General features: G+C 40.8%; 1 protein-coding gene across 1 annotated transcript in view; it reads right to left on the bottom strand.

Annotated features, from left to right (window-relative positions):
• The window catches only part of Cobl (cordon-bleu WH2 repeat protein), a 150,784-nt gene extending 125,915 nt beyond the window's left edge, over positions 1-24,869 (bottom strand). Inside the window, exons 1-5 of the mRNA XM_035453021.1 lie at positions 24,802-24,869; positions 15,751-15,954; positions 9,905-10,115; positions 7,671-7,899; positions 2,029-2,126 (exon numbers count right to left, since the gene is read on the bottom strand). Coding sequence (XP_035308912.1) covers positions 2,029-2,126; positions 7,671-7,899; positions 9,905-10,115; positions 15,751-15,954; positions 24,802-24,869 — 810 coding nt within the window. The remainder of the gene's footprint in view (positions 1-2,028; positions 2,127-7,670; positions 7,900-9,904; positions 10,116-15,750; positions 15,955-24,801) is intronic.
• Positions 24,870-25,548: the final 679 nt, after the last annotated feature.

The following is a 25,548-nucleotide window of genomic DNA, read 5'->3' as shown; positions in this document are numbered from 1 at the left end:
CTATAACAAGGAGAGAGGCAAAGAGCTAGGAAGTGTATGCATAACATGCTCACGCATACACGAACACACACACACACACACACACACACACACACACACACACACACACACACACACAAAGAGGGTAACCCAATAAGATAAAGCTGAGTAAGTGGATATGTCTAGAGCAAACTATTATTTAAATAAGGCAGTAATAAGTGAAAGGCCGGGTATATAAAAGGTGAGAAATGACCCTAGATATCTAAGACAGAAAAGATACAATACTACATAAGGAAAGGCTTTTATAATGAACAGAGCAGACTGTACCATCACTGATTCTTTCACTAACCGTCAAGGAGTCCTGGTGTCTGTCCCTTTCTAATTATGGAAAATTGTACAGTCTTCTCTACCCCTTGAGCTTTGGTAGCTGCCTTATTGGCTGAACCAAATGTACCTCTTCTTCTATCTTTTGCTTTGTCTTCTGGGGTTTGCCTCACAGAATGAGGGAGTTGCAGAATCAGTTAGATGTAAGTTGAGGGATGGGGTTTTATTATGAACTGGTGACCAAGGGGACTGCAGAAAACACAGTCCTAGCAAGTTCATCTAAACAATACTAGGAATAAAAACACAATTAAGAGCCCTAAATGATTTTGAATCTTTAATTTCACTTATTCTAGACATCAAAGGAAAAGAGGCCAGAAAAGGAAGGTGAAGAAAAGGAGGAGGGGAGGGAACTAACCAAGGCTAAAAAGATCTCACAAATGAGACATATCCTGAGCACAAATTCTCAAAGAACACAGAAAACCATGGAAAAGAGCTCAAGATATAGAATTATATACTTCATCATTCACAAATCAGAGTGAGAAAACCAGCACAAAGTTTCAGGAGGAAGGAGGGATAGACTGTGAAATCTCTCATGCCTAGTGGAAGGTGCTAGTTGCCTTCACAGCTAGAAAGATCCCGGCATCATTCAGGGACACTGGGCAAAGCATGTTATATCTCTAAGCTTTAGCACTGTCACCAGCAAGCCCAGGAAGAATCATAATATCAGAGCTGCAGGTTTCAGAAGGAAAGAGCAGGAGATGTCTACGTAGCACAGAGGTACAGGTCTAAGAAACAGAGCTGAAAGGGCTTTCTCACCTCCTACAGAGCCCACAGATGGTGAGCCAGTCCCATCTGATAGAGTGATATTAACGGCAATTACTTATATTAGTCATTTCTTTTTTAAAAAATGGGAACCCAAACCCAGGTCTTCATGCTTGCACAGCAAATATGCTTACCCATTAAGCGATCACTTTGCTCTCAACTTTGTATTTTTGAGCCATAATTATTAGCAAGGAACAGATATTATGTGTTAATAAAATACACTTATTAAAAGAATAGAATAGTATTAGTGTGTTCATTGCCAGATAGTTAGCAGGTATTTTTGATTTTGAGGCTTTTGTAACTAAGTAGTGAAAACAAACAAACAAATGTCCTTCATTTTAACTCTCTGTAGTATGACTTTAAATTATTGTACAGTATTACACCTATAATATTAACATAACGACATTCAACAAAGAGTAACAAGACCAAAAGCAATTAATTTAGTGTTCTGTGATTTTGGGTCATGTTAAAAAGGTAGAAAAACATTTTAAAACTATAGAAAATGGAACAATTCCAGACAGATACAAGTGGTCCTGAGTGCAGCCTTTCCTGGCTTCCTACTTTTAACTAGAAAGCTGGAATTATTTGCAGGGACACAGGCACTTAAATTTAATAATTCAGGATTCATTCAATCATATACCCAAGAGCTGTGTGCTGGGTCTTGCAGCATGCTATGTGAGTGTAGGCACCCAGCAGGGTGTAGTTCACTTTGTCCTGGGGAGTTGAGAAGTTTGCCACTCTACCAATAAGTGAACACCTTCCTCTTAAGTAACTGCCTGGAGCATCAAGTGAAGATTCAGTATTACAAAATGAATTATTTAGAAAAATCCCAAGACAGGATCAGGAGAAATATTGAGAGGAACACTCTTATATCCACAGAGTTACATAAGTATAGTGTGTTACCTTATTGTTGCTCCTCTTATTAACTTTGAAAAATCCCAGGAATCTTTTCTTCTCTTTATCTGTCTCATCATTGCCAAGCGATGATTTCCTGAACATTTCTGGAGGGGGAAAAAAAGTTGTATTGTTCAGCATTTGAAGCATGAGATTAAGTACTTCACTTGTTAAAACCTTCTCGGAATCCTTTAAGCTGTTAGTTCTAAGAAAATCATCACAATTTTACTCAAAGCCCTCTGGCCCACAGGAAATCCCAGGAAGTTCTTACACAGGTTTTTAGTGACTAAGGAAGCATTTACTCTGAGAGTGGCTTTGTCCTTGTGGAAGATGAAAAGAAGCAAATCAATGGAAGTTCAATGGTGATGCTTTTCAAGAGAAGGCTAATACAAACCGTGTCAATTTACATTTGCTATTAGCTGCATTAAAAAAAAATAGGTGAAGTTAACTTTAGCTATAATTTTATCTAGTTAAAAATAATTAAAATATTATAATTTTACTATGGTTAATATGAGTGTGACTGATCTTTTACACCTGCTTTGGTACTGAGTCTGCAAATGCAGTGTTCACCCAAGGCTGACAGTATTTTTCCATTTGAACTGATTACTGAAGTTCTAAGAGCAAAGGATGGCTTGTTGCTGCTCAACCAAATAGTGTTACTGAAAGGGCTGTGACATCTGTAAAAAACAGTCTGCCTTATGAGCTCTAAGTAAGGTTTAAAAATGCTAAACAAATCACGAACCCCCTGTTCTTTCCTAGAATACGGAAGAACAGTGGATGAAATTTGGGTACTCTTTAAACCAGATCTCCAGGGGTACTGGTCATCATTTTTTCTCCTCAGTCTTTCTTCTAGATTTAATTAAAATTTTCATTTATTTTATTTTACATGTATGACTATTTCCCTACAATGTATGCCTAGTGCCCACAAAAGCCCAAAGAGGACATCAAGTCCCCTGCAACCAGAGTTACAGATATTTGGGAACAAACATGTAAGTTCTGGGCACCAAACCCAGGTCCTCTGAAAGAGCAAAAAGTGCTTGTAATCACTGAGCTGTCTTCTCTCCAGTTGTAGAATATTTCCTTTTTAAAATTAAATTCTCCTATTTGCCTATTCTAGACTTTTACTATTCATTCTCCCTGCCCTTCTCTTTCAATACATAAAGATATGACAGATTTGGGGAGAAAAAAATTAATAAAACCCAAAACAAAACAGATGTTTGTAAAGGGTAGAAAGATCAACGTTCCCAGCTCTAAATGTAGGCCAGCCAGACCTTGAGACCATTGGTGGAAACACTTTCTTGTGGAATTTGACAAACTGCCATGAGTATAGCAACCCAAATACAGTAAACATCCATTAATGTTTGTGCCTAATGATGTGTAGTTTCATTATCTAAGTTAAAGAAGAACATAAAAGTCAATGCATTTTTAAAATTTGTAAGGAAATAGTACTGTCTATTTAACAAAGCCAAACCCAGGCCCAGTGGTTCTTAAACCATCCTGCAGGATGCATGGCCTTTTTTTTGTTTGGGCAGGCCAGGGAGCTTAATGACATGCAAGGGGCTTAGCTAAAGAGATTAGCCAGGCTCTGCATCAGACTGCAACCAAGCCAGAGGACTTGCTCACATGATGTAGTTGTGTAGACACACATGCACACACATAATTATAAGTTAGTCACATCAAAACCCTCACTCAGTGTAAAACTAGGAAGAATAAAATATCTTATAGCACAAAATATTCCAACTACAGCATGCATTAACATGTATATTTCTAGTTTATACTGGTTTTATAATTGAATGGTATATGACAAGGATATATTAAAATTGATAACACTGTAGAACCCCATAGAAAAACAAGAAAGAAAATATGTTGCTATCATACAGGCCAAACTATAGTACCCATGACAATGATAGACTGAAACAGAAAACTAAAAGCAAGCTAAATCTTTTGTTTCTTTCTCTGAATAGAAAGTGACTGGTCACAGGACAGAGGGAACCCCATGAAGAAGGATATGTATGACCCTGGCACCAGAACCATAGTGTCTGGAGAGGTGGCTTCTCATGCCACTGTCTAACAACTGTATGGTGCAGCAGGGCCTCAAACTGATGGCATATTTCTAAAGGCTTTACCTATGGATCAATAAGAAGTTCCTGATACTAGACACTATAAAAGGTGAAAGCAGAACAACAGAGATTCTACATTGGCATCAGGCAAAGTCTCCTCTACCAGGGCAATGAGCTGTGGACACACAGATTTCCCTGGAGACCATGTGCTTTAAGAACTGGAATCACGGCTCCAATTGGAGGATCATACATGTGAGCATCACACTTATTTTCAAGGCTCACATTTCATCCAAGAAAGCAATTTCTATTTGGACACATTAAAGTGATGGAGACAATGATAAAAGGTGAGTTGAGTGGAAAGAAGAGGAGAAAGTGAAATATCCCTGAATCTAGTCCAGAGCACCAGTTTGCCTAGATGGGAAAAGTGGAAATGTGGCAGTTCCATGACTAGAAAAAGGCCACTGAACAAGCCCTTGGAAGAGAGAACAGATGCAAGTTCCCACATGGTGCATGTGGACATTCTCATCATAGCCTGTCTCTAAGGTGCAGACACAAGGCAGTAAAGGAAGACACAGTAAGTTTACCTCTCCCCAGCCCTAGTCTGCACAAATCCCCAAGTAGAATGTCCCAGAACAGTTAACACCTTCATGTGTCATGAGCACCCTGTTCAGAACAATGGGTTTCCTTAAAGGGAATGCTTGTATGTGAAATTGTTGTTGATGAGGCAGGTCAGCTATGGGCTGGCAAACAGGACACTCAACCCCAGCACTCAGATACTCCATTACATCATTGGGCTCCATGTAAATGCTGCATTTTCTTTTGTTAAATGTTTTTAAATAAATTGGCATTTATTATACTATAATAAATACTTTAGCAAAAATAATAAACTTCCTGATGAATACAGAAACTCATCAGAATATTGACTCTTTAATATACATGTTCATATGGGTATGAGCACACTCTAAAAGGCTCATTAAAACCATAATTCATATGTATTTATGTTTATATGTATACGCTTATGCAAATACATACAAATACGTGCATATAAACATACAAATCTCCCTTTTGATATGTATGTGTGTATACATGTATATACACAGAGACTTTCTAAATAAGTACCAAATTTTAATTAACCCTTTGCATGCCTATATTGCTATGATACATAGGGTTCAATTTCAATCCCATAGTGGTGCATACTCCACAGCATACAGGATAGACCTGAGCAGGAAACACAAAAGTAAGAACAACAGACAAGTTGAGGCAAAGGGACATGGTGTCATTTCAGTGCATATCAAGTTCCCCCAAAGTTCTGAGTCACAGACTTTCCTATCTTCAATAGTCACAGCCATTCCTATGGATTAAAGCCACACAGCAAATTCTCAAATGGGTACATTCTTGTGTAGAACAACCCAGGAACAAAAAACTTACACCATAACCTCATGTCAACCCAGAAAGCAGCCCTCTCCCTTCCCCGAGGTGCCTCAAGCCAAACTCAGTTCCCCTGGGGCCTGGAATACATATCACCTCCGTGCAGCCTCCCATCTGGAGTCATGCAGAGTGCAGCCTGTGGGCTCACTGTACCTTGACAGCTCAGGGAAGGCTCAGACTGCGTTTTGGTCAGAAGAACTGGAAAAGGCAGGCAATGAGAGAATGAGAATAGCTTGGAGGTCTGCAACAGCCCAGACCGAAGCTCTTACTAAACCCTCAGCCTCAAGTGTGGGTTACAGCACCCCCAAAAGTGACAAGGGCATATACAAAGCTGGCCTGTTATCTCTCTAAGCCTTCACTCCTAGCCCCAGCACAGGCTGCTAGGCCTGTTGTGAGCACAGGGGGCAGCAGAGCCTCGGGATTCTTCAAGCATGTATCAGGCACTTAACTTCTTGCTGCTGTATCCCCTTTCTCTAGCAGCTGCAGGACAGGGAAAAAGAAAGTTACCACCTGCTCCCCAAACTCTGGCAAAGGCACCCCACCCACACCTTAAGCAGCCCTGCTTTTCAGCTTAAAAAGAGAGAAACATCCTCAAGTACACCCTCTGAAAAATGTTTTCTTCTTAGATGTTTGGTGGTTAGCAGGATGAGATGAAAGCATGTGGCAGGATGGGAACCATGAACATCAAAACAGGCATGGTCCTGGTGAAAGGTCTCCCCACCACAGGGTCTGGAAATAGATTGTCATGGCAGACAGTGGGATACTCTGGGTCTTTGGAGCTCAAGTCAAGAGTGGAAATGCTAATTGGCTGCATTTCATGTTCTAAAGCTTCCTATGCCGTAGATCTCGAGAGCTGTGCTCAGTGTCCTGGTCCTGCTGAAGGCTTCAGCTTCCATATCTCAGGTACCTATGAGCAGTGGGGCTTCTGCTTTACAGAGAGGCAGGCTTGTATGACTCCTCCAGGAAACAGTGTGGTATATCTGCTCTTAAAGATATGTCCAAGTGTGAGTGTGTAACAGAAGTCTAGATGTGTAAGCCTTTCACTCTTAGATTCCTAAAGAAGGGACACTTCATTTTCCTACTCTTTATTTCTTCCTTCTTTCCTTCCTTTCTTCCTTCCTTCCTTCCTTCCTTCCTTCCTACCTTCCTTCCTTCCTTCCTTCCTTCCTTCTTTCCTTCTTGCTTTTTGGAGAGATTTTTCTTTTCCTTTTGTATTACAAAAGAAGACACCCCCCCCCAAATCCCACAATCCAAGTTTAAAGTAACCAACAAAACATACCCTCAGCAATTGAGTTTGTGCTGCTGACACTGGGAGCACTACTGTCTGTGATTTTAAAAGAAACTGGTTGGGAGGTCATGAGATCCTAGTTCAATCTCAAGTAGCACAAACATCAGCAGAAATAAAGGTGACTGGATACAATGTTTTAAGCCTCAGAGCACCTTTTCCAGAAGACTACTACTCCATGTACCTTAAGCTACCTAGAACTAAAACCCATTCTTCCATGTCAAATGGGAGGATGAACCCAGAATCCCCAGAGAAGGGGTGGGTTGAGATGAGTCAAAGTATGGATGGGCCAATAGAAGACACTATGACCACCATTTTCACAATATATTTGTTAATAAAGAAAAACACATTTTATTGGTATTAATTATCTTCAAAGCTGTATTTGAAAGGCTATAGAAGAACATATAAAAGACCAACTGCATATTTTTTTATAAGTCTGGTCTTCTGGAGAATAAATAACATGGGCAACAGTAGTGTTATTTGGACCAATTTTGTGATGGTCCCTTGCAGGTAATTGTAGCTGCTCTTACTTCATGATGGCAACAGCTATGCCTTGTTTAAGGGCAGAGTTCCACAGCACACTTGAAAGTTTATCTTAAAACCAAAATGTCAAGGACTATAAATTATGCCTTTGCCTGACAGTTACTTAACCATTATGTCAACTGGAAAAAATCTGATTACATAATGTATTTCTCTGTACCAACATTACACAGGGGCTGCCACTCATCTGTGGCACTGATCTATGCCACATTCCTACATGATGCAGCATGGGCAATAAACTAGTGTAAAACTTGTCTGCAGGACTGATCATAGGAGAGAATACAGATTTTGTCTGCAGACCTCATGTCCGAGTCACTATGCAACATGGCAAGCCTCACCTCTTCTATTGTCCCACGCATAAAGTTCCTTTATCCCTAATTCGTTCAGGGACTTGGACAGCTCCAGCTCCTCCCCGGCAACATTGTCTCTGAGCAGAACCACATGATCTGGGCTGACCTCACACTTTGCACAGATGACTGGCAGAATATTCTGCAGTGGCACCTCAGGGCTCACACGCACGACAGCTTTCTGTGTTCTCAGGTAATTCACTACCAGACGCACGGATTTCTGCAAGAATACACCAAACACAAGAATTCAATGAATGCATCTTCCTGTAATTGCTTTAGTTACTGTTTTAATTCTGCCATTGAGTGTGGCAGGATTTTTCCAGCCCCTGGTGATCCTTCCACAAAGTTGGTGGGTCCAGGAGAAAAAATAACATAATGAATACTGAAAAATAAATTTACATAAAATATTAGATGCTTCTTGGGATTGCTCTTATTAGTTAGCAATTACTAAACAACAGGGAGAAACTGACACTAGTGAAGCGTCTAAATTTAAATTCTGTATGTGTATAGCTGTTTGGAGATTCTGGCTACAGTTTTACACAAATTATTTATTTAGTTTCCCTAAAGGAAAACTCTCTGTAAAAGGTATGAATAATTTTAAAAATAAATCTCATAAAACAAAAATACTTGCTTAAGAAGTCAAAATATCCACATAAATGTGAATATATAATTATATAAAGATATTATATGTATTGTAATTATACATAGGGCATGTACAGATGTGTACACATAGATACACACATATGTATGTCTGATGTATGTATGTATGTATGTAAATACATATGTACTATATATAGTTATATTAAGTTAGAAATACATTTAAGCTTTTTCAAATACCAGACATAATACTCAGAAAGTATTTCTCTAAATTGGCTGATTACAGGTATCTACAGTGACACTAAGAAGTCCATCAAAAACTTGTATGAATCCAAGCTTCATGCAGACTACTTCAGTTCATGTTCACTGCTCTCCACAAAGTGCAAAGACCTTGCAAAGGTCAAGGTAGCATGTGTGAAGAGTGGCAGATGAATGTCATGGTCCCCTAGAACTCTGAGTGGCAGGCTTGGTGGACTTAATGAACTGAACTTTAGGAGGAATATGCGGCACTGCTCCAACCTGAGATTCTCTAAGAGGAACCGTGCACATAACCTGGGCTTAACTCTCCACAGAGCGTAGGCAGTTAAGAAAAGCCACAGGATGTGAAGAGGTTCCTGCCCTATCAAATACTGATTTGTATGAAGTATAATTAGATTCTCCCATGGACTTAGTATGAAAAGGCACCAATTAAATATTACCAATCACTAAAAATTAGAAATTGACAGGAGACAAATCACTGGCCCAACTGCCAATTTTGAAATTGAGAAAACTGAGTATATCTTCCATGAATCCGATTCATGTAGTACCGCCTTAACTAGAGCCTTAAGACCACACGTAAAACCTTATTACAATGCTCTGCAAAAAATTGGGATTACTTTTACTTGATAATTTATGGTTGTAATAAAATGACAAGATATTCCATGAATGCAGAAGTCTAAATATTCCTGAAAATATTAAAAACTTTTAAATAATACATTTTGATCATATTCTTTCCTCTCCCCCAACTCCTACCAGGTCCTATCCACTTCTCTACCCACCCAACTTCATATGGCCTGTCCCCTCTCTCCTCTCTCAGAGCCAAAAGAGAACAAATAGCAAAAGTCAAAAATCAAAACAAAAACTTCCATAGGGCCTCTCTTTTCTCTCTCTCTCAGACAGTAAACACATTTATGGAGTTTTGACTCTTAGGGCCAAAAGAAATCCAGAAATGCATGTGTAAAAAAAGCAGTCACACGTTAATTAAGTAAAATTCAATAAAATTGAGAAATAATTTCTTGATCACACTAGCTACATTTCAAGTGCTCAGGTGCAAGATGGGACCTGTGACTACCACGGTGGAAAATGCAGGTATTTCTGATGGACATCTTGCCCTACAACAGTTCCATTTGTATAATATAGGAAGAATCAGTATTACAACAATAAGCATTACTAGATTTGCAAAGTTGTTCTTTCTTGAAGCAAATCCAGTTAGCACCTACCTTCACCTGGCATAGAAGAAGTAGCCTCCATACAGCACTGTGTGTTAGGTACTTAAACAAAGAGGAAGCCTGGCCTCTCTAGCACTCCTGCAATTCACACACCAATCTGTATCCCTGTATATCCTCGGACAACACACAGGCACCACTGACCTCAGGCACATTGAGTAGGCCAGACTTAATTTTCTCTTCGGGGACTTTTTCTTTCAGAAGTACAGTGTGTACATTTAAGGACCCAATCAAAGTATTTGGCTTGAAACTCAAGGGCTGTTGGGTCTCAGAAGACCAGATCTCTAGGACATGATGAGAAGGATTCAGGTGGTTCTGAAGGCAGAGGTCAACCAGTAGGTCCATCATTGCATGGCTGAAAAGGAGAAGACAAATCATGGTTATCAAGACTGTCTGTCAGGCAGAACAAGTGGACATACGGATGCATGAAAATGCCTAGACAAAGAAGATGGTGGAGGAGGAAAAATAGGAGGAACAAAGAGGAAGAAGAAAGAAGAAGGGAAAAGGAGGAGGAGGAAGAAGAAGACAACAACCACAATTTAAGTTCTTATTCACAATTATATGATGGTATGTTAACAGTTTCAATGCTAACCAACATTACTAAGAGAAAAACATTTTAACAGCCCCTCAACATCATAATAGATGAAAAGAGGTCCATTTCTTGTTAAATCCACAGATCTACTAAGTTGATTATCTAAACTCTATAAACAAAAACTATACAACCTGTGGTTCCATGGCACTATTTTTTCAGTTATTTGTAAATATAAAGTATTCGAAGATTAAATTTTCTGTTGAAAAACTTGATAGGTTCTTTGGTGAACAAGCCAACAAACTACAAACTGAAAGAATCTACCAAGACTGAATCAAAGAGAAATGAGAATATTGAACATACCAATAACAAATACAGACATTGAATCACTTCACCAAATTAAATCTCACCAAAAAGGAAAATCTAAAACAAAAGGGTGCAACAGAAAATTATGCCAAACATTCAAATAACATGCAAATTGTTTTTTTAAAAATTTGTCAACAATAGTAATAAAAGAAAAAAACATCTCCCAACTACAGTTTCAGCAAACCACAGACTGCCAGCCAAAATGAACAGGGATGAAAAAGCATCTTCAATAAAATACTAGCAAATATAATTCAATAGCACAGTGAAAAGATTATGTCCTATGAATGAATGGGATTAATTTCCAGAATTCAAACCTGGTTCAGTATATAAGGGCAAGTCAATAAATAATGTGATTTATCATACCATCGAAATTAACCATAAAAACACATATATACATTTCAATTTATACTAAAAATATCTTAGAAAATTCAATATCCATTCATGATTTAAAAATCTCTCACCATAATAGATATATAAGAACTTACTGCAAAACAATAAAAATCACACACACACACACACACACACACACACACACACACACACACACACACACAACAAAGAGAGAGAGAGAGAGAGAGAGAGAGAGAGAGAGAGAGAGAGAGAATTAAAAATGAAGGAGAATGCATAAAAGTAAATGCTTAATTCAGAAAATATTACAGATGACTAGAACACTTACTGGTGTTTTGTGTACTGGGTCATTTATTTGAAAATCTTTAAAATAAATAAAACCTGGTCTCTGAAGTCAGAAGAAAACACAAGCAATTGGTGGTTGCCCTGGTCCTTCCTTTCTTGGCTCTGAGCAAATGCAGTATCAAAAGAATCCCTAAATATTGCCCTATTCCTCATTCACTTATTGTACCTAATGAATATCCAGAGCATTCTGACTGATATAAAGAAATATTCAAGACTGTCTCCAGGGCAATGATTACCACATCTTCTGTCTAAGATGATGTTAAGAGCATGTGCCAATCAGTATAGCAGTAACTACCATGAAGCTGGGACGCTGTGTTCCCTTGGACATTGGGTGGGAGGGACCAGGGCACCTTCAACCTTCACATATACACTAAGGCAGGAGCAGGATAAGCCCTGCCATGAATTCTGATTCTTTTAGTTTGGATACACACTTACTATTCTCCCAACACAGAACTTAAAGTAAAAGAACACACACTGCCATGCACCATGTACCACAGCAAAGCCTTCTGCAAATAGTTTGATGGATAGTTGTTCTGATTCAGCCAAGCATGGGTGGGACTGAAAAACCTACAGTACTTACAAGTTTCCTGTTGGTGTCAATGCTATAAGTATAGGAACTCACCTTTAGAATGTCTTGATACTAAGTATCATGACATGTACATTTGGAATCTATGTAGACTGAATGGATTACTGGGTGATAGGTATGTAAACTGCTTTTAGGTGTATCCGGGCAGTCTTAAAACAAACTGAATTTACATGGATGGCCAAATCTCAAACTGTTCCAATGTGTCCTAGTTTCTTGTATCGACCGGCTCCAGCATGTGGCCCTAAGCTCTGGGTGAGGCATACCACAAGACCAATGCAAATCCTGAGAGAAAGTCCAGTTTGACAGGTTTGTGTGGCATCAAAGAAGCAAGGCAAGATGTAATCAAGGTCCCTGACAAACAGTCTGTACTGAGGAGCTTTACTGGGTAACATGTGGACAAGAAACTGAAACAGCCAAGAACAAGACAGGAGACCAGAAAAGGCCATGGACATGGAGGTCTGATGGTCAGAGGCAGGATTTCAGATGTGAGGCTGAAATCTCCAGCAAGAATCCAGGCCCGTGAAAATCTGGGTCATGGTTAAGAGATGCCAGAGAGAAAACAACGTAGTAAAATTCCAGAGACTTGATCTCTCAAGGCCATGCAGCTGTTGCCTGTCTAGAAAAGGTCTAATAATTTGGGATTAAAGAGAGTTGCAGGTTGCTAGCTGGGGAGACTGTGTCTGATTAAGGCAACTCTTGAAAACTATCTGAAACCAATGTTGGCTGGAATCTTTGATCTGAAGAAAGAAGATAACCTTAAGCTGGGAATCCAGGAAAACCTGGTATTCGCCCTGTCCAGTGGTGATCCCATAAGATGTGGGTTATGGGAGGGAGCATGTGTGGACAGGTTCTGCCCCAAAGGTATCTCTTTTCTTACCACAGTAACTCTTGTTCTTTCTTAATTCTGCCATCACTGTTTTCACCTGTGTGTTAAGAGGTTACCGTTTTTCAGAGTCTAGAGCAGTGGTCCTCAACCTTCCTAATGTTTTGACTTTAAATACAGTTCCTCATGTTGTGGTGGCTACTTTATGACTGTATTTTTGCTGCTGTTATGAATCATAATGTAAATATCTGATATGCAATGCAGTATATCATTATGCAACCCCTGTGAAAGGGTCATTCAACTCCAAAGAGGCTGAGACCCACAGGTTAAGAACCACTGGTCTATAACATTCTGTGTCCAGTTTATAGGAAAGGCAAGTATCTTCTATACAATCTTCATTCAGAAGATATACTGTGGCAGACATGGACACAACCTTATTACCCTTAGAGTAATGAATTCTGGTTGTCTTAAAAATCCATCTAAATTTTACATGAAGCTCAATGTGTTTGTTTTTCCTTGTGTTTGAAGAAAATTAGTACCAAAGCCAGATTTCTTACAATCTGTGTAGGCTGCAGAGAAACCACTACATGGCAGGCACATCTACTTTCCCTGCTCAGTCTAGACTCTGTAACATGGACCTGCCTGTTTCATATGTGGCCTGCTCAGCAAATGTTCCGCTTTCCCCTGCTGGCTGAGATACCCTCTTTCCAGTGACTTGCCTAAGTTTGTAATTTATTATTTATTTTGCTTGATGGATAAAAGAATATTTTAATATTTAGTAACCTATCAGGAGTTCACAAAATGATACTTCCCCTCAGGGGGTACCGAAATAGGACTACCATCCAAACAAGCACAGTATCTTCTGCAAACTATCAAGCTGTGTGTGTTTGTGAAAACACTCCTTTCCTTTCCCAGGACAACAAGCTCTTTGCAATTTAAATGTCAGACCCTCAATCTTGTTATTTCCTCACAGAAAAGACAGTCTCCTTTATTTAAAAGGAAGGGAGGGAGGGAAGGAGGCAGGAGGAGGGGAAAATTTGGTATGGAAACTCCTTTAAATAATGATGTTCTTTAACAGACTCTTTCACAGGCTTAATATCTAGGAGGTGGAAGTCCTTATACTGTCTTACAAGGCTCATGACCTGGAATTCTCTGCACAGGTATAAACTCGTCTATTCTGTGGTGTGTAGGCTACAATGGCTCCTAGGGGCAGAATCACAGGACTGAACACTGGGAGAGATTTCCTCTATTCTGGAAAAAGAAACATTTGCCTTTCCCTGCCAGATGTCCCTTAGCTGTGTGAACCAATGTGGATGTGACTAATTTTATACACTAAAATGACACAGCCCAACACTGTCAACACTTAAGAGCCTTTTATGAAGCTCCCCTGGGGCTGAGGGTACTGTGTCTTCAAAGATACTCTCTTCACTTGTGCTCCCAATTAAAGCAATGGGGCTGCTGGCTTCCTTCCCATTCGCCATGCAGAGAGCTGGCAGCCCCACTCCTGAAGGCCTGCCAGGCCTTCTCCCTTAGTCAGGAACGGTTCCAAGCCCTATCCTTATGTCTTAATATTTAAGAACAGATAGGGACTTTAACTTGTGTTTCTAAATTCCAGAGCAGCTCAGGAAATCAAAAACTATGATTTGCAGAATGGGGCCATAAGCATTCAATCACTAGCATGTTTTCTCTAGGAGATTCTTGTTCCCCTGTCAGGACATACAAGGGTTGGGGCTGGCTATGTTTTATAAACTGCTGTTTAGGGCAAGATGAGCATGATCTTTGCTAAAGCCACTGCTTAAGCAGAAGAGAAATAAAAGGAACAAAAAGCAAATAAGAGTCAGGGTGTGACATCTAGTGAAGTATGCCTTCACCTGGAGCATCCAGAAGGTGCCCAGGGACAGAGGCCGCCAGGCCAATGCTGACTCTGACTCTAAGCATCCCTGCTTAGAAAAGAGAATGCTATCTGAGTAATTCATAAGGTTCTAGCTAGTCTCTGTGGCAATTTTACAAACTGCATAGTGGGTGAGAACTTCTGCTCTAAAGGGAAAAAGAAATGGAAGTACAGGGAGAACAACACATTCACTTGAAAGCATTTTTCAGAAGTATTTCTACTTTCTAGAAGGAACCCCACCTTTTCTTGTGTTTGTGAAAGAAGATTCATGTATCACTATCCAGATGCCACAAACTAAGAGAAGAAAAAGCAGTAACTATCAACTGGGACAAAATATAAAAATGGCAAATATACATTTACAGGTAGAAAGGCATACATTCTAAAATAATTTTTAAACTATGATATGACAGTATAGCATGCTCTTTACTTCATAGGAAATGTGTGCTGAACACAACTGCTCTATAAAACAACCAAACACACAGAGAAACTCCTACTATTCAGGGTCTCTGAGCTGGGCCTCAGGAAATGCCACAAGGTATCAGTCTCAAGCCTCAGAACCTCCTTTGAGGCCAATGTGAAGATCTTCCTCCACTGTGTCAATGGTTACACGGAGGAAACCCACTGAAAATATCTTCTTACACTATGTTGGTGGTAAGACCTTCAAAGACAATGTGATATTACCTATTACAACGAAAGGCATGCTATTTTAGAACACAGGAATTCCATTTATGGGTTTATATTGAGGCCAGAAGCAATACTTATCAATATTATGTTTAATTATCACATAAAATAAATTTTTTAAATGTATGTATATCTACAGTTTTCTCTGAGCCCAAATTTTACCAGGATGGGCTTTTAGCCCTGAGTTCCCGAAAGACTACAGACAGTCGGGCAGGGCCAGTTAGGCCACACTCTTCCCCATGGGACTGTTCTGGATCTCCCTAGCTGTGGTCTTGTACCAATCCATAGCACGTATTCTAACCTAAGTCAAATTCAATATGGAACTAAGTTTAACATGCCCACACTCATTCTCATTCTTCCTTCTCTTCCTACATGCATGAGAAGGAACACAGGAACCACCACCCAGGTACCAGGATATTACCTTCCACTGACGACACTATGTTTCTCCAGTCCACTGGGCAGAACCACAGTAATGTCCACGGTACTGTTTTGGAGTGCCTCCTTCATGTGGACCAGGCTTTGCTGCGAACCCAGTGTGGCATCATGAGGCAGTTTCTGTTCACTGTGGACACTCTGGGCAGCAGGCTTTCCAGGAGGTGGTGGAGCACGGGCCTTCATCTTCCTTCTTGAAAATTATAACACAGAAATACCAGATGAGGGTTTTATGCTTGCCTCCAAATGATTCATCCTTACAAGCATTCATGGCTTGCTTCAGAAATACATTGAAAGATATGGAGACCTTTTAAATATGTATGTCAGCAGTCTCCAGTCCTAATAGATAATATCTCCCACAAACAAGTAAAAACCAAGCCAGTTCAAAGAAACAGCATGAGAAGCATTTTTGAAAGTTTCTGAAAAAGAAACATCCTAAAAATGTGGTTCCCTTCTGTAAGCAGCATGTCCTATTTTCTACCCAGTCAAGGTGTAGGTGTGTGCCGCTGAGTTAGCTGATCCTTTCTGGATTATAAATGCCAGCTTAGTGCCACCTACTTATTAGTGATAACACTAATAAGTAGGTGGTCATCCCTAATTTCTGCAAAGCTCTCATGTCCATCCTTTCCAGCTCAGGAACTAGGACCAGTTCTGAGGGCCTGGATCTATAAATCTGTAATACTGGATGCCCTGAGACCAAATAAAGCCATATAACATTATCCAGAAAGCCCCAGTCCAGTACCACTAATACAGCCATTGGCATGGATGTGGCTGTGGGCAGCAAAAGGATGTAAGTGGTAGCTCCCAAATACACAACCCCTTTGTCTTTATTTTCACCTTATTTTGAACTGTGGTTTGAATGCTCACTTAACCTAGAAGGCAATTTCCCAATCCCTGTCAAGAAGACACCACCTGATAGACATTCCAGATAGTGAGGAAATCACCTAGCATAAGCAATGCATTTTACATATTGAATAATGCATATGTGTATACATAATATGTGCATATCCATATACGTGTATATAGAAATATGGTGCTTATAAGCATATATATATTTATGTAAATATAAGCATTAATTTATATACAGGGGCCTTAATTTACAAAGACCCTGTGTATTTTATAATAAGTGTAGCTATTATTTACTCAGCATTTCACATTCATTGGGATCTTTTATAATAACCTTTACAGTTTACTACCTAATCATTCATTAGTCACTTTCCAGATCTCAAAATATTTTGCAGCCCATATTGATTTGGAGCTCACTTGAAGGCCCACAATCACTCAGCATCAGGCAGAGGTAGGAACCATACCTAGCTGACACCTCCATGATCCTACTGCCTGCTTCCTCCCCATCCTGCACAGATCCATACAGAGGGGTGGGAGCCCTGCACACACCCTGAGCTCTATTGCCCAACTGATTTTTTGTAGGCATTTTGGTGTGATGTTTCAAAGATTTTAGACAGGTTTCTAGAAATTTATTCTCAAGAAACTCATGAGACTATACTATATAATATGATGACATAATTTCTAATGATAGATAAATAATCTAACCACATATCAACCAATAAATTTATTAATAGGACATATCAATAAAAATCAATAAATTAATTTACAACAGTATATTGGTGTCAACAGTTAAAATGTAAAATTTAATAACAAAAACAGATGTTTTTGAAAATAATTTTGAAAAAATAAGAAATTCCAAAACATTCGTTTAGAAAAACATTTTTAGAGAGGACTACATTATAGCAACAGACTCTACAACAGTCTAGAAAGACACAGTAAACAATTACCAGTGATGGTGTCTGAGCAAAGCCAGCTATGACATGTGCTTTGCTACTGTAATGTGTGTTACTTGTAAAACATGAGCCATCATTTATAAATGTGAACAAGCAGGAAATGGGATCCAGAAGAGGCTGTAAGCTTCCAGATGTCCCCACCATAGTTAACACAGACTGAGGAATGGCACTTGGCTATTATCCTCTGCTATGGTAAGAAAGTAGTCATAAATTAACTTCAAAAAATAAAAACATAAGATTTGTATTATAATATTTGTATGTTATGCTATATTTTAACTATTATTGCTTATTTCATTTCATTTATATACACAAAAGTGAAAAATATCCAGGAATAGTGGTACACTCATACAACCCTAACACTCAAGAGGCTGAGATAGGAAGGTAGCAAGTTTCAGGCCAGCCTGAGCTACAGAGTGACTTTCATGGGAAATCTGGCTATATGAGACAAAAAATTTAAAATAAAAAATAAAGTAAAATAAAATCATTAGTATCAGAAGGTCCATTATTTATTAACTCATATTTCTTTCTTTTCTTTTTCTTTTTTTTTTCTTCTTGGTTTTTGAGACAGGGTTTCTCTGGATAGCTTTGTAGACCAGGCTGTCCTCAAATTCACAGAGATCTGCCTGCCTCTGCCTCCTGAGTGCTGGAATTAAAAGTGTGCGCCGCCACCACCTGGATCTTTAACTCATAATTCTATCTGTGCCATTCTTCAGGGTAAGATTTTTCCTATGTTGCAGATAACAAAGGGAATATTTTCCCAAAGTTACAAAGATATAGAGCTACCTTCAAACCCAAATAATTTACACAGTGTCCAAAATTTAATGTTATTGAGTCTCAGCAGTTAAACTCATTTTGGAGATTAAAAAGATGAAGACAAGGAAACATTCATCAATTAGCCTTAACTACAAGCCAGAAGCCTACTCTATGAATTACCTCCCATAGGTGCTTTCACAAATACAATTGTGTTTATTTTACAATGTTTAGAAAAGAAATACCTTTTCCAATTTTGCAGAGTACACTCAAGCAGGAGCAGCTCAGTATTCAGTGCTATTACAGGAGCATAGCATTATTGTGAGGCAATGGGTTTCAAACATTCCTTCACTCATTGCAAAAGCAATCTATCACCATCTCCTAGCTACCTTGTGATATCACTTTATCCACCTTACCATGTTCATGAATCCAGGGGTCCAGAACCTCACAACCTCACAGTCACTTAACCAGCTACTTTCTGAGTCAGTTATACTGCCCTAAGGTTTCTTCTACAGCATTTAGGGAACACGATCTGAGGGCATATCCACAACTACCTGGTAGAGTCCACTGACTATGATGTGCGTGTGTGTGTGTGTGTGTGTGTGTGTGTGTGTGTGTGTGTGTGTGCATATCATGTATGTGCATGTGGCAAGTCAGCCAACATTTAAGATAAATGGGATATATCACAACCACAATATAATTTCTAGTTATTACTGTTAAAGAAGAAGGTGACAATGCACTGAACATAGTTACAGCAAAGTCAGCTGTGTCCTTTCCAGGGCCTGAAGGAGTTTCCATCTCAATGATGTCATATATCTTTGCCCCACCAGATAACCACACCTTTGGTGTCTGTCTTTCCCACTGTCCTGACAACTGGTCAGCAGTTTGAAGAAGCCCCACCTCTACGAGCCTCACGGCACTCCACTGTTTCCCTACTCTTTGTCCTGTTCAGGTCGCTTGAAGACCTCAGTTCCCGAGTGTTCATCTCTGGGTGTGACAGGCCTGGGGAAAGACCTATGACCAAGATGAACAGTCTCCACATCTCTGTACTCAGTCTGAAACTCCACAGGGAGCTAAGAATGCCCTGTGCCTGTCACTGACCAGCTACATCCTAGCATTTGAAATGTATGGATTGTAACCAAATGTTAAAAGAGCATTATTACAGCTACAACTTTTACGTCATTTGACAAAAGCAATTAGGATATTCTAGAGATGGAACACCTGTGCACTGCCACTGGGGCCAAGAAGCAGCATAGACACCACAGGAGACAGAAAGGTGACTCCTCAAAAATTAGACAGAATAATCATATGACTAGTAAGTCCTTCTAGAAATAGATGCCAAATAACAAAAAACAAACAAACAAACAAACAAAAACCCCAAAGGCTTGACTAGGCATTTGTTCACCTATGTTCATAACAGGTGGCTGTTTTGATGAGCAGGCTGCCAGGCTGACACAAGGACACTGAGCCTGAAGAGAGAGTAGATTTTAAAGTGTTTCTTATGAGGTGGTAGCATGATGGGTTCCCTAGGTGGGGATCCTGATGGAGGGAGTAGGCTGTGCACGGAACATGATGAAGCCTCAACCCTGGCTCACTCCTGACTCATCTTCCATCAAAGAAAAATACACTGGAGCAAATATTTTGTAGTCAGGCTTATCAAAGATGTGTGAATTAGGGAGCAGAGGTTTCTAGTGTGAATAGAATACACAGCTACACAGCTTCAGGACAAATGGATCCTCTTTCCTTTCTCCATGCTTGCAGGCATGGCTTCTCTGAATATCCTCTATAGAACATAGTTGAGCTTGGTGGCCCACACCTTTAATCCCACTATTCAGAAGACAGAGGCAGGAGGATCTCTGGGTTCAAGGTCAGCCTGGCCTACAGATGGAATTCAAGTCATCCAAACAAACAAACAAACAAAAAGAACACAGTCATAATGAGAAACAGAAAATGCCAACTTCCTGCACTTTTGAACAGCACAGAGAGAGCCACTGCTGTTCAGACATCCTGAGTCTCCTTAACTCAGTTTCGAACAACCATGAGCACTACCAAGTAGATGATCCTCAAAGATCTGTGCAAATTGTGAATCTATGGGAGCCAAGATCAAGGATGTGGGAGTACATGAGAGAGGGCCAAGCTTCTGCCAAAGTGCCACCAAGTCCTGAGGGCTAAGCCCTTGCCTGGCTCCTGTTGGGCACACCCAGGGCAGGTGCTGTTCAGTTGCCACCAGGTAGGTCCTTCCAGGGCTCTTCAGAGGATGAATCACTAGCATACAACCCAAACTCCTTCCCAGCTCTCCAAGTTTAAACGGTGGGTGTGTCCTGGGAGGAATGTTTCTAAACTGGAAAGCATATTATATAAGAAAACATTTCTGGCATTTCCAAGTCATTATTGTGGCTCCAAATGATGTGAGACCATGGAACATCCAAGCTCCTGAGTACTTACAAATTTTCTCATCAGTCCATGGCTCTCAGCTAGTTTTGTTTAGATTTTGTTGTTGTTTGGTATTTTTTTCCTGATAGCTTTTCACTGCCTGAAGACTGTTCCCTGAAAGCTAGAGGACCTATGAAGACATGGGCTAAATGGTCCAGAGACTGCAAATTTCAGGTACTGTGCAAACAGATGAATTAAACCCAAATTCCATAGGGGATTGAAGGCCTTCACTCAGACTACAGAGGCCCAGGATGAGGAAGCCCAGGGTTTGTAGACAGAACAGGGAAAAGTCACACCTCTCTCACCTTTGTGTAGCCCCAAGGCCAGCATCTAAAGGATATCTACTTTGTGTTTTTCCTGTCTCTCCATCAGAGCCATCGGCTTCAGACATAGAGGCATACATTATTTTAGCCACATAGGATCAGAGGACACAGGAGCTAAAGGCTTCCTGACACTAATTCTCTTGAAAAAACACCAAGTATGTGATGGTATGCAGTTTACCAAGCCAGATATCCTGCCTAGATGATGCTAAATAGCACCTGCTCATGAGACATTTTAGTGGAGCCAGGTAGAGCTGGCACGTCCTGCCTGCTGATCACACCATGAAGCAAACTGGCATCTGTTTATGCTGTAAGCACATGGTTGTTTCCTTTCTCTCCTGGAGGTCTGTGGATTCCTGTCTTTGTTTCCCCCTGGAAGGGGGAACCAAAGTGAGCTGCCTCTGTTTGGGTGTCAGTTAGTAGCCACAGCTCCACAGAGCAATTCTAAGAAAACAAGGACTTCAAAATTCTGGTTTAAAACTGACAAGCAAAATACTAACCCCAGGGAAGACAGCTTAGAAACTACTGGGCCAAAGAGTGGCTATTGGAGTGAATCCCCTGTGATCAGCTGTCTTGTGCTCAACTTTATACAAAGGACTTCAGAAACCCCACTCTCACCCAGAGCACAGTCAGGTGGAAAGAAGCTAAGGGGCATCCTCATGTCCCTCACCAACTCCTGAATCTATAATCCACCAACAGTCTGTCTTTTAGCTATTGTTTCCCTGAATAATTATGAACTAGTCATCAAGCCAAACACTGTATGCATCCAATCCTCACAGCAATTTCAAGTGACAAGTTTCCTCTCTCTGGTCTGATGAGGCCATTGAGGATCCAACAGATTCATCAACGTTCTGACAAGCCCACAGCTAAAACAGAATTTCAGCCACAATGTTTCTGAACCTTTCAGCACAAGCTGGGACTGGATAAAGGCCACCCTTTGACAAGATTTCCAGCATATAGTCAGATACATCATCTTTAATCAGGGCTGTGACCAAGCTTTATAAACAGAACTGGTGTCCCTTGAGAACCGCACCCACTGTTGAGGCTCCATGTGGCTCAGACATAATGTCAGGAACTTGTTAAATTACCTCAGGAAATGGAGGAAGAACTGAACTTACAAAGAGACACGGAAATCCAGGTCCAGGCTGATGATAGGTAGTTGAGCTGATGCAGGCCCCAGTTAGTCCTTAGGACTCCTCAATGCCTCTAGGGTCAAAGCCTCCAAAAACAAGATTTACCAAATCTTCTTCCTGGAAACATGGTTTTTGCCAAACAGGTTGATTTTCAGGGATACCCCCCTAAAAAATATCCTCTAAGACCTTTCTCAGGGGTCAGCAATCCAGCGCATTGCTCCTATTAAAAGACTGTGTTCTAATGAAGGAAAAAGAGAAACCAGGAAAGTTCTGACAAAGCTTTCATGACTGTCCTTGTCTTTCAAAACAGAACTTAACTCTAAGAAGACATCCAAGACCCAGATAAGCAAGGCCTAGAGTGTATATGGATAAAACAGACAGGCTAAGAGAACACATTCAAACTATAACTTGCGAGAGAGCTGTTTAGAGGTTCTGTCTACCACGTCGCTCAATGAATGCAGGGATATAAGTTTACCCACAAAAATACCTCATCAGAAGTCAGTCCCGGGATACCCTCTTGTAGATGCAAAACAAGTACTGGGCATGGCTCCCTGCCCCAGAGTGATTAAGTCTGTCAGGTCAGACCCAGCAAAGTTACTGATGTACTGTGCATCCTCCAGCAGGTGGCTCTATTTGGACAAACCATTGTAATGTGTAGGCCTCAGTTTCCCTAAGAGCTGAACAGAAAAGGTGGAGGTTTACCAGGTGGTGTTTGCATGAGGATTATATGAGATGACTCCTATGGGGACACAGGCAATGACCAATGACCACTACTTAACCACAAGTATCTTTACTCTTTGGAATTAGAAGAAAAACCTTTTATCTGTGTAAGAGTAGAACATTAGCCTATTCTTCTAGGTGCACAATGAAAAGCTCACTTACATAGCAAACACATTGAAAACTAAGAAATGCTATTCACAATAAAATTTTAGTTTTGACCTAAGGTGGAGGAAGCTTTCAGTAACTCACCATAAAAAGATTGACTTTCCTGATAGGATTCTCTGCAACACAGTAACAAAAGCTATTAGCCCCTACCAGTCTCTCAAATTGGGGACCAGCGTATATGGGAATGTGGATATCTCACCAGACATCAGGTACATATTCAAAGAGGAACATTTGAGAGCTGGGTCTCATAGATATTACAGAACTCCTAGAAAGTTAAGAAAGCCTGTAGTGTGCATGACTTAGCTATCAGCAAATACTCCTCCCTGGGGCTGAGCATGGCAGGCCCTGCTCTGAGGATCGGATAAAAGCTAGAGTTTCTGTATTGTTGGGTATTACAGAAAAGGAGTATCTACTTTTAAAAACAAGCCAATACTAGTTTACAGAGGTTTAAAATGAAATGAAGTAAACTGACAGAAAACTTACCAATTCCCAAACTATTAGCCAATATAAGCATACATCTCAGGCTGTCCCCTGCCTGGGCCAGGGAACTTGCTCACCATACTTAGAAGTGAGCATGTGCTTTCTATGGTAGTCAGTTCAGTCCCAGGAACCAAAGGAAAGATTCCCCTGGGCTCAGTCAGGTCTGCTGGAGGAGCACAGTGACATTTCTATGAGTGTCACCTAATTTAGTACTTCACAGGTGGGGAGGCTGCTGCTGCCTGTGTTCTCAGCAAAAACTCACAAGGCCTTTTGCAGAATGACATCAAGATGACATCAAGGGAATTGTTCCCCCCACCACCCTGTTTAAACCCACAGAAGCACAAAGGAGAACACAGGAGTTGTGCAGGAGGAAGAGCGGAGTTCCTATGTAATGAGGATGTCTGGCAGCACCCTTCCAAAGTGACTGCAAACCTCTGGGAGTTGGCAGTGTGGGAGCAAAGGCGTCCCATGGGGAAGATGCCTAAGTATTCTTGGAGAGATGAGTCAGCTCTCCTAATACTACCAGCCAGCTTTATGTGCTTAGGCTTTGTTGATTTGCATATAGCAATTCTTCCATCTTCTCAGCTATGATGTAGAACCCTCTCCTGAAGGAGCTCTGGGTTTTCTTCTTTCCAAAGCTATACAACCAGAAGCTTGTTATTTCTTTGTAGTCTCTCTTTAAGGGGTGGAGTATTTTTCAAGCCTGAAAGATACATTTTGTTCTACTCACAGTCCTGTCCCAGAATCACAAAGGTTGCTGCTGATCCAAAGGACACATGCAAGCAGATATGCCTGTGAGCCTGGTGGACCCTCAGCTCTCCTGCAGTCAAGGGCTGGAGAACCCCAATGAACACACAGCGGGTTTCAGGATCAGGGAATCTGGGCAACCTCTACATCTCTCCTCCACCTTTGGTTGTTACCCTCTTCTCTATGACTACTGTTGTGTAACCAGAATCAATGGCATATCTGGCTGACAACCTCCACAGTTCTGATCAGACTCTTATACCCTCTGGGGACAAAGGCCACTTCCAAAATAGATCTAGGAAAGTACAGAGTAGGCCTCTGGCATCCTCGTGGAGAAACCATCTCGTTTTCCTCATAATAAACACCCAGCACACTGAAACACCCCTTGGCTCCACATACACATGCACCATGAGGATTCAACACTATAACACCCGACTCACTAAAGATAACCAGACAAGAACTTTCTAGCCACCCTGCCTCTTGCCTCTTCCAGTACTTGATTGTCTGCTCAGGGTTGAACCCCGCACCCTCCTCCTCCTTTTTCCCTTCCATATCTCCCAACATCGTTCCACTCCTCTCCCCAAGTCCAAATTGATTTCAACTCTGCCAAGGCATTTCCCTGTCCCTAGAGCCACAGACGCTCTGACTGGGTTCCTCTCACCTTCAGACTCTAAGGGTGGATCCCTACGAAATTTCCACCACCTGCCTTACCAACTCCTGAGTTCCATATCTCAAGCTAAAGATGGCTCTTCTCTAGAAAACCTCCACCCAGCTACCCTCTGTCATGCAAATGTCTCAGTCTTCACTCCCTGCTTGAGTCAGATCCAGACTACTTGGTCTGACCTAAGACTGCAGTGTTACACCCATCATTCCCTTCATCATCCATGGCAAAGACTTCAGTGGTTCTAGTCACAGGGTGGGCTCCAGTCTCCATGGTCTGTTAATCTCTGCTAATCCCTCCTAGCCTCCACTGAGTTAGTAGAGAACAGTGATACATGACAGGCTGTAAAAGTGTCCCACAGTGGGAAGTAAAAAGGAAAGAAGACCCTGAGGAAGCGACAGGGGTAAGGCTAACCCTGACTGGGCTCAAATCTCAGCACCATTATCAACATGCATGGCCTGACAATATAACCTACAAGTGCCTTTCCTTCCCTTCTGAATGATGGGGATAATGGCCACCCCTTCAACCTGGGACCAAGTAAAAAGTGCAGGAGTCTAATTTTCAAAGTCCATGGCCAAAGTC

Source organism: Cricetulus griseus (genome assembly GCF_003668045.3).
Source record: "Cricetulus griseus strain 17A/GY chromosome 1 unlocalized genomic scaffold, alternate assembly CriGri-PICRH-1.0 chr1_1, whole genome shotgun sequence".
NCBI lineage: Eukaryota > Metazoa > Chordata > Mammalia > Rodentia > Cricetidae > Cricetulus > Cricetulus griseus.
Note: the sequence above shows the minus strand (reverse complement) of the source record. Positions and strands in the feature narration are given on the sequence as shown.